The sequence below is a fragment of the Olea europaea genome, unplaced genomic scaffold (genome assembly GCF_002742605.1).
Source record: "Olea europaea var. sylvestris unplaced genomic scaffold, O_europaea_v1 scaffold363, whole genome shotgun sequence".
NCBI classification, from domain to species: Eukaryota; Viridiplantae; Streptophyta; class Magnoliopsida; order Lamiales; family Oleaceae; genus Olea; species Olea europaea.
In genome coordinates, this window is record NW_019255539.1 from 128,352 (window position 1) to 138,213 (window position 9,862).

The 9,862-nt window shown below is 34.8% G+C and overlaps 3 protein-coding genes across 3 annotated transcripts in view; all 3 read right to left on the reverse strand.

The window, feature by feature from the left end:
* LOC111386605 (ADP-ribosylation factor GTPase-activating protein AGD12-like) overlaps window positions 1-1,226 on the reverse strand; it is an 8,214-nt gene extending 6,988 nt beyond the window's left edge. Inside the window, exon 1 of the mRNA XM_023011076.1 lies at window positions 860-1,226. The gene's annotated coding sequence lies outside the window, so the exon portion shown is untranslated. The remainder of the gene's footprint in view (window positions 1-859) is intronic.
* A 103-nt stretch (window positions 1,227-1,329) lies between these two features.
* On the reverse strand, window positions 1,330-4,971 carry LOC111386604 (ferredoxin--NADP reductase, root-type isozyme, chloroplastic-like). Its single transcript, XM_023011074.1, has 5 exons — window positions 4,729-4,971; window positions 4,585-4,641; window positions 3,385-3,717; window positions 2,609-2,828; window positions 1,330-1,972 (listed from the first exon to the last, which is right to left on the reverse strand). The coding sequence occupies exons 1-5, from the start codon at window positions 4,750-4,752 to the stop codon at window positions 1,473-1,475; spliced, it is 1,134 nt and encodes a 377-aa protein (XP_022866842.1). The 5' UTR covers window positions 4,753-4,971; the 3' UTR covers window positions 1,330-1,472.
* A 2,324-nt stretch (window positions 4,972-7,295) lies between these two features.
* Window positions 7,296-7,718, reverse strand: LOC111386580 (uncharacterized mitochondrial protein AtMg00810-like). The gene has a single exon (XM_023011048.1). The coding sequence runs from the start codon at window positions 7,716-7,718 to the stop codon at window positions 7,296-7,298; it is 423 nt and encodes a 140-aa protein (XP_022866816.1).
* Between the last annotated feature and the right edge of the window lie 2,144 nt (window positions 7,719-9,862).

Below are 9,862 nucleotides of genomic sequence, written 5' to 3' on the forward strand. Positions count from 1 at the left end.
ACTAAAAAATATAAAATAATTAAATTTTTATTAATTTTAAAAAATAAAATGTTATGGAGGCTCAACATGAAAGCATCCATAATTATAGAGACCTCCATGTTAATTATGGAGGCCTTCCGGAGGCTCATGCTTGAGCCTCCAGAATTACGGAGGCCTCCATAAGGCCTCCATAATTATGGAGGTCTCAACACGAGCCTTCGTTTACTTTATTAAAAAAAATTCATAAAAATATATTACTTTATAAAAATTAATTTTAAAAATTATATTTGATAGATTATGTAATTTTGACGCACAATCTAACATATTAAAATTAGAATCATTTCACGATAAAAATGAAATAGTAATAAAAACTTATTTTTCAAAAAATAAATATATTCATTTGTTAACATGTTTGGTCTTTATTTTTTAAAATTTATTTTTTCCTTAAACATATTTTTAATCATATATTTATGGAATTCACACTTTTGCTCTTGAATTAGTGTGGAGAAATAGAGAGGCATGACTGTAACGTGTAAAAATGGAGAAAGAGTAAATAGGGCTCTATGACATAATCCTTCATGCCATGTTAATTGAGAAAAAGCAACAAAATCACTATATCAAACACGTAAGATAAATGACGTCGTTGCTTTTTCTCGATAAAAAAAAAGGGCTCTACAATGAGACAAAATGGGAGAATCTACTGTTCTTTCTACAGTAGTGAAACATTGCCCTTTTTATATAGTAGTAATATATATATATATCTGTGTGTGTGTGTGTGTGTGGGGTAACCACTAACAATTATGAATTCGGATTGATATGTACATTTAATTTTCAGCTGAATTGATTGAAAATCTGAGAAAAGAGAGTGAGTAATTGTTACCTTGTAAATTTAGGAGTTTCTGAGATTCATTCACCCTTGCAAAATATTGGGAATCATTAGAGGGATTCATCCTAAAGTATGAGTCTTTTGATGACGAAATCGTGAACCTTCCATTTGTGACAGTTCCTAACTTATGAAAACAAAAACATCAATTCAACAGTTAAAAATCAATATTTTAAACTTGACCTTTTTTATCAGCTAAGGATGACGGTGGCACACATTTCACAAGTTATAGGCCAATGTTGACATATTCAGCTTTGCAAATCATCTTTAATAAACAGAATCGCAAAAATTATTGTACGAAATGATCGTGTATCACATAGAATATCTGTAATCTTACGTCATACGATCTCGTGGATTTCATTTTAAAAAATATAATAGAAAAATCATTTATCATGTTACGCAGAACGTTCTTAACCTTGAATTCTTTTCTAATCCAACTCGGTTTAGTCTAATATATCAAACATATATAAGAAAGAAATAACATAATTATAAGTCGGGCAACAAAATTATATCAAGAATGCATGTCTTTCAAATCGTTTTCGTGCAAAAATAAAAATAAAAAAAATCAAATTATTCTTCAACTACAGGTAAAGATGAATACAAGTGCCTGTCAATAGACTTCAACGTGCCATTGTTTGTTCTTCTTTAGTCGTGAAAGCTTTTCATCCCATTTTTCCCCTCTTTGCTCTGCTACCTTTTTCAGTGTATCTTGAATCCCAGGCATCATTCCCTTAAGCCCACAGAAATAAATATGTGCTCCACCATCCAAAAGTTTGAAAATCTCATCACTGTACTCTTCAATTTTATCCTGAACATACATTTTGCCTCCACTCTTGTTCTTCTGCTCTCGACTAAGGGCACAGTCGTACCGGAAATTATCTGGGTAGTCATGAAGATACTGAGAGAATTCATCGTCGTAAAGAAGACTGTCCCTGTTGGCCACCCCAAGGAAAAGCCAAGCAAGGCCACCAAACTTGAATGTGGGAACAGACTCCATGAACATACGGCGAAGATAGCCTCTGAAAGGAGCCACGCCAGTGCCAGTTGCAATCATAATATGGGTAGCACTAAGATCGTCTTCAGGCAGAAGCATTATCTTGCCAGAAGGACCTGTCGAAATAGTCACACCGGATCAGCAACATAGCAAAAGGGAACCTCATAAAAAAGAATTATCATATCAATTAAAACGTTCGTCATATAGATGCACATTTTGCTAAGCTATAAAGCTACTTCTACACAACTTCTTTTGCCAAACATGCTTTTTTTTGTCTTAAGTTGCTTTTTTTTATATTTTAAGTCAAAAACTTACTTTTTCAGAAACAAGTCTTCAGAAAGGTACTTTTACATATTTCTTTTAAGCCTGGCAAAATACGCTCATAATCTAGTTTAAAGCCGGCCTGGCAATTACAAGATCAAATCATTGGTCATAACCTATAACTGAAGTAGCAATTCTTAAGTCTTAACAAAATCGATTGACGGAAAGATGACAATCTTCTAACCAGACAAGGCTAGCCTCGGTTAATGATGAGACAAATATTCATGTGATAGTTTCGCAAATTCCCAGTTTGAAGCGTCTGATTGTTGATCAGATAAACAGATCTATATTCCAATTAATTGAAACCTTATTGGCTCTAGCAATTACCTTCAATGCATCAAGTTCAATATCAAAGAAAATCATCCCTGAAATTCAAAAAGGATTTCAAATATCTCGATTGGTGTCGCTCTCGCTAAGCAAGTAAATCTTACCTGTGATCTGGACTTTGTCTCCGGGCTTCGAATCACACAAAAAATTGCTGCATACACCTTTTTTCATAGGATCTTCTTTTCCAGTCTCAGGATCATAATAGACTGCACGCCGAACACACAAAGTTGCTGTCTTGCCATCAAAATAGTCTCCATACCTGGTAGACGCTATTGAGTATAGACGAACATTGTGTGGACTACCAGGCTTTTTAGGGTTCTCTCCCTGAAATGAAATATAGGAAATAAGTTCAGAGAAACGTGAACTCGGTATAGATACGACATTATAAATTTATAATACTGTACTCATATGCCAAGAAAAAAGGCAGACCATAGGAATGGCTCAAAAACACAACATAAAATAAAACAATCCACAATGTTCTGAAAGAAATAGCTCTGGATAGAACGGAATGGCAAAAGAATTATATGTGCGGCCAACCAAAAATTCATTGGTAAAAAGGCTTAGTTGGGTTGAAAATTAGCCAAAATATCTTGGGCATTACTTGTCTTTTGTGACACTATACAGCCTACTGGTCATAAAAGGTTAAAAATTTTAGCAAGAGCCTAAACCAATTTCAAAGGAAGGGATTGGATAATATAGCCTAATTTTGATGATAAACCTTTATGGCATGTTGGGTAATGCGGATTTGATAGAACAATATTAAGTAAAGAAACCAAAATCTTGTTAATTTTAGAATCGAGCTTTGTCCAATTCTCTATGCCAAACATGCCTTAGTCAATAAAATGTGATAAACATGCAATAGGAGGGTTTTAAGATATACAGGAGGAATGACGCCGTAGCTCTGTCCTTCCCAAAAGGGCACATTGCCATCATGATCAATCACTACATGACACGTCTCCCCTGGTGAATTTGGGCCAACGAGTCTTTCAACAGAGACAATGGTTCCAGTATATGGCTCCTTGTTCTTATACAGGTGTAGAGGAGGCTCTTTCACATCTTCTAATGTCAAAGGTTGAACTGCAACTTTAGGTTTGATAACCTCTTGAACTGACACGCAAACCACAAATTGACTTCTTGATCGAGTGTTTGCAGTTTTCAAGTCCATGTGTGAGGCGGAAGTCCATGATTTATCATGAAATGTCAAACTATTTGTCTGAAAATTAAATGAGAAAGTAGTAGTATTATTCCAAGGATCGCTATAGTAGACACAAAACAAACAAAATAATATCATCTATGCAATCAGAAGGAATGAGAAACATTGCACATCAATAAAATGCATTTAACTCGATTTCCATTCTAGTTTCAGCTAAATAACGTTGAGAGAAAATAAAGAAAGCATCATAAAGAAAAAGCAGAAGAAATAAGTTCGAAAAATTGAAACATAATGAGGTTAAAAGAATATAGGATTGTTAGATTTATCTTCATAAATGCAAGTATGACAACTATTCTCCAAGGCCTTGATTTTCATATATGCATAACTAAGACTAGAACCATACTAAAAGTACACATAAATCGGTTAAAAACACTTTCAGACCAGCGATTTCACTTTGGTCACCAAACATTTATTCGTTCCAGCTCCAAGTCAATCACTAGACTATTATTTTAGTTTTAGTTTAGGCATCACATTTTAATTACTTAATAGAAGTGCTGATGCAGCTATGAAACTGATGAGAAGGCACGCAAACTTTATTGGTACCCAACTTGGCAAAAAAGCGCATTGTTGGTCAAGTCGTGGTTCCAAAATGTATAAAGAACAGAAAAAAAAAATACAAAGAAAGCACAAGTTGTGAACCAAAATGCATTCTTGCTTAAATGGACGATAAAAATAAAACATCGACATACTTTTCATGCTACATCACCATTTCAATTTATTCAACAACCAAAGAGTTCCGTGACTAAAATGAAAAATCCCTAAACTTAATGGACAAATCATCATCTTTGAATCCGAAAACCAAATAAAAGCTACCAAATTGAACGTCCAAACACGAAATTCACAGATTATTAAAGGGTTATTAAGGACCTTAAACACGGATCTTCGAATAGAGAAATCGCCATTGATGGGAACCGCAACCGGGACCTACAATAAAATCAAAGACTTGTCACCCACTTAAATAAAGTAAGTCCGGAAAAAATAAAAAGGGCAAAAATTTAACTTATAAGTAACCTGAGAGAGAGCTGAGTGAGCCATGATCTGATCAAATATACTTTTCAGAATAGATGAATATGTATGTATCAACTTGACTATTTTCTGAAGATCTCGAATTCAGAGTAATGGAGGAGGTTTGTATATAGGAGATGATTGCGAGGTTGGCGATCCTTTGGGCAGCTGAAAGGGACAGGCTTTTGGTTTTGGCTCTTCAATGTAGCCTTGCGTCCCTCTCTGGTTATGCGACTCTTCGTATGGTTTTGAGTTGATTTAGAGGAGAGGGGTCAAAATTCGGAGGAAAAAATATAGAATTTTTGAGAATAAAAGTTGTGAAAATTAATTTTTCTGAATATGAATGTAAAATTATTTTTATTGAAAGAATGTATCGTCGACAATTCATATAATAAAAATGAATTTGAGAAAAAAATTATATCAAGAATTACGCAACAAAATATGATATGGACCAACAGATTGTGTCATGACACTTAAGGGTCTAAGATCGAGTTAGTAAGAGTATAAATATGTATGTATGCTCTTGTGCTCGTGTACTTGAATAAACTATAATGGTAAAAGAAAGTTGTTAGCAAGTTATTTATTTTCAAATTTGACTTATTATGTAGCATTTATGTTTATAAAAAGATAAAAATAAACTATCAATGATAACTAAATAATATTTGTGAAGTTATAAATAAAAAGTGATTTACTTTTATGAAACACTTACCATAAAAAGAATAACTAAAAGATGAGGGTCATTATACGCAGGATTAAGTCCATTTAACGGAAAAACCTACCCACCTACTTGACAGATGCAGTGTTGGCAACAAATGATTTGGTGTAAAATTGATTGTTTAAATCTAATTATAGGATACATTGTGGAATTATGTCGAGGAAGCGAGTAAATTTTCTGACAATTTAGACGTAAGAAATCCTACCACTTGAAATAAGGGCGGGGTCGGGAGTCTTCGCGCTAGAAGATCCTTTTATCCTCCCCAAAGACAATTATGATTCTTGAAGTATTTTAAAATTTGCTAATTTTTACACTAAAGTCATAATTGTGTAATTAACTATAATTAATTAACTGTAATTAGTTACTGCAAAGTAATGTGGGGAAGAAAACAGAACAAATGAGGCAAAAAGTGGGTGAGCAGTCCTTTGTGAAAAAATGGACTTGGAGCAGGAGGCACGTGGTCTATCTGCCTTTTGTTTAATGGCTCGCGGGTAGCACGAGGGGATTAGTAAAGTTCAAAATTAGATAATTGATTTCAAACCCCATTTAATTAACATCTAATATGGTCGCTAAAATATTAGTACCATGATGTTAATAAGAAACAAAAGTTTAAAACAATGTTTAATTTTCTCCAATAAATGAGAGAAGCACATCCTAAGTATAAATCTTGAATTTGTTTTGATTATGAGTAATTTCTAAAATGTTAAATATTTCAAGAAGGATTCAGTGCCCATGTCTTCCTCGGACAAGTTCTAATTTATCCCAACATGAGGCTTACAAGTTAGTCCGTAGTTAAACGTCCAACACATTGGACCTGCGGTATAACTATTGAAGGCGACATCGCCCCTTATCTTGCATGCAGCATCAAGGAAGATATAAGAGTACCCCTCTTGTTCGAATGTGTGATCTAGCAAGAGGAGGAGGCCCGTTTTCGCTAGACCACGCAGCAAAGTGAGGGGGAAGTACCTTCTCCCCGTTCTCTGATCTCCAACTCATATTTTTTAATAAGAAATAGACCACAACCCCCCCCCCCCCTGCCCTCCCTCCTCATTCATCTTATGGGTCGAGTCTAGAAGGAGCCATACGATCGGATGTCTTGTATTGGGCCCATCTAAAGAAAAATTGAGCCGAGAGAGATTTTTTTTTTTTTTTTTGGAAGAACAATGCTGGAAGAGTTTTATTAAATTTCAACATGAACACTTTGGCTATACAAGTGAAGTATTTAAACACAATTACATTAACAGAAATTCATAAACAATCCCTTGAAATTTGGCTGATTTTGGTTTGACAGCCAAGATGATATTGGTAGGACAGCTTGCTTGATAACAGAGGATCCCTCATAAATTGGAGTTTGTTGGGTCATCACGCTTATTTTCCTTATTTGAAGATTTGAGTGGATTATCTCGTTGGTTTGATTTTGTTACCATTAGATCTCCAAGATCGCCCAACTTTTCTCCACTGATTAAGGCTAGATTGTGGGAGTCTTCATCCTTTTTTCTCCAAGAATTTCAAGCATCCTTATCTCTCCATAGGCTGAGCTTTGATATGTTGTTAATACCCTCGCGCAAACTTTGCCGAGATAGGAGGCAAGTGACGAAAATTATGAAGAGTTGCTTTTGACATTGGCTTTATGAAGAGGTCAGCAACTTTATTACCAACGGAAATATATAGGGTGACAAGTAGTCCACATGCAACGCGTTAGCGCACAAAATGATAATCCAACTCGATATGTTTGCTTCGTGCATGGAATATAGGATTTACTATCATATGAAGAGCACTAAGGTTGTCACAATAGATTATGGAAGGAGATGACGATGTAATGCGAAGATCTTTGAGAATGAAGAACATCCGTGTGAGTTCAGCCACTGTGTTTGCCATTGCGCAATTTCTGCTCCTGTGCTTGATTGGGAAATTGTATGTTGCTTTTTTGCAAAACAAGAGATAAGATTTCGTCTAATGAATGTGCAATGGTAGTTGAACGCTTTGTTGTAGTCCACCCTACCCAATCTACATTGGAGAAAGCAAACAGATCAAATGTAGTGTGTGAAGAAAATTGTACAATTGTTCCTTTGACATATCGTAAAATACGTCGAGCCATTTTTAAATGTGTTATCGTGGGAGCATGCATGAATTGAGAAACATAATTAACACTATACGAAAGATCAGGACGAGTAAGTGTAACGTATTGTAGTGCTCCAACAAGTTCTCGATAGTAACTTGGATCTTCCAAAAGGATATCATTGGAAGATGTTTTCATTTTAGCTTCTAGAGGTGTACTCATTGGCTTACAATCAACCATATTGGTGCGTTCAAGTATGGTCAGTGCTTAATGTGACTGAGATAGGTGAAGACCACTTATTGTTGTTGTGATTTCCATCCCAAGAAAGTGATTAATAGGCCCCAAATCTTTCATTGCAAACTCACTACTTAACTGCTAAATAAAATCTGAAACAAGTGTTGGAGTTGAACCAGTTAGCAACATGTCATCTACATAAAGAATAAAATTAATGAGCCAGAATCCAAATGAAAAAACAAATAATGAAAGGTTAGGTAGACTCCGGAAGAAACCATATTTAAGAAAAAATGCACTAAATCGATAAAAATCAAACACGTGGTGCTTGTTTTAGGCCATAAAGCGCTTTTTGTAGTTTGCAAATGTGTGTTAGATGCTGAGGATCTGCCATTCCTGGTGGTTGTAGCATGTAAAGATCTTCAGAAATTAAACCATGCAAGATGGCATTTTTCACATCCAATTGATGAATGAACCACTCCTGAGCAAGAGCTATGGTGATTATCATACGTATTGTCCCTGGTTTGATGACTGGAGAAAAAGTTTTAGTGTAGTCCATTCCATCAATTTGATGGTACCTTTTTGCAACTAAACGTGCTTTAAGACGATCTAAAGGGCTATCGTTTTTGTATCGCGACAAAGTATATTCACTTTATCTGTGCAATTCGAGACTATTTTTATGCAATGTAGACGCCAATGAAATAAAAATAGTAGATTCAACCTTTCCTGACAAAAGGTTTTGACATGAAATTGACATTCTATCATTCATGTTAGTTTATTCCGTCACACACATTGCCAAATGGGTGAATTGGGCTAAATCAACCTCTCCCTACGATCCAAAAGTTTAGGAGTTAATTGTTCCAATAGTCACTAAACTTAGGTCCATATCTTTGATTGGTCACTGAAATTTAAAATGTTGAGTTTTGGTCACTGAACTTAGATTCATGTCTTCGATTGATCACTGAAATTTAAAATATCGAGTTTTGACCACTGAACTTTGAAAAATGTTGCATATTACTCACTGAATTTTGAAAAAATTGTACATTACTAACTAAACTTTGAAAAATGCTATACATTACTCACTGTAAGTTCGATATTTTTCAAAGTTCAACAGTTATGCTAGTGAGTAATATACGGCATATTCCAAAGTTCAGTGGTCAAAACTCGACATTTTAAACTTCACTGAACAATCTAAGAAATGGACCTAAGTTCAGTGAGCAATCGAAGACATTGATCTAAGTTCAGTGATCAAAACTCTACATTTTAAACTTCAATAACCAATCAAAGATATAGACCAAAGTTCAGTGACCATTAAAATAGTTAACTCAAACGTTTAGAGTATGGCTCGAAATATTTAAATTTAAAATTTAGAATTAACAAAAAATATTAAAAATAAAATTTCAATTATGAGACAATTCAAGACCACGCTTGTAGAAGAATTTATTTATTTAACAAAAATCGGAAAAAGATAGATATAGAAATTCCAATTTTGTTTTTTCATTCTTCTCTCAAAATTACTGATGGCAAATATGGTAAAAATGGATTACGACTTCATGGAAGTAAAAGGACACATCATGTTATGATGGCAAAATACTAAATAAAAAATTATAATTTGAATTACCATTTATTGACCCCAAAAAATGTTGCCAACAAATGTCGAACCCACCCGCGCACACGTGAGCGAAGGTCATACACACTAAGACACGTGGACGGTGTAGAACGAACGGATTAGGGGCATGAGAGTAGCTCAACGACGCGGGACGAGAACGTTAGGAATCCGACAGGATGTTCGTAATCCGACTGTACAATAATTATCAATCAGTGCTCATGAATGTGCATGTAAACATGTATGAACTCATATTGTGTTGCAAGACAATATGAAAGAGAGAGTAAAATGTGGTTTCTTGTATTGATTCTTGCATTAGTTCTTTAATGTTACACAAGGGAATAATTTATAGTGGTACATGTGAAATGGCAGCCCTTAAATGAGATAACACATGGCCTCATCTCTTTAATCCAAACATCCAATCCTAGGCATCATCCTTGACTTGCTAGCTTGCTGCGCATTTATTGCTTATGCAGAGCCCCCATCCTAGTGACAAGACTTGACATGTACACTTATGACAAACGTTCTA

What these genes read in the sequence shown, in the direction of transcription:
- LOC111386604 (XM_023011074.1), bottom strand. Translation starts at nt 4,752, where the DNA reads ATGGCTCACTCAGCTCTCTCTCAG. An exon ending in CTCACTCAGCTCTCTCTCAG is followed by an intron (nt 4,642 to 4,728) that starts GTTACTTATAAG and finishes ATTTTATTGTAG; the next exon opens with GTCCCGGTTGCGGTTCCCAT. An exon ending in GCTACGGCGTCATTCCTCCT is followed by an intron (nt 2,829 to 3,384) that starts GTATATCTTAAA and finishes ATTTCATTTCAG; the next exon opens with GGAGAGAACCCTAAAAAGCC.
- LOC111386580 (XM_023011048.1), bottom strand. Translation starts at nt 7,718, where the DNA reads ATGAGTACACCTCTAGAAGCTAAAATGAAAACATCTTCCAATGATATC.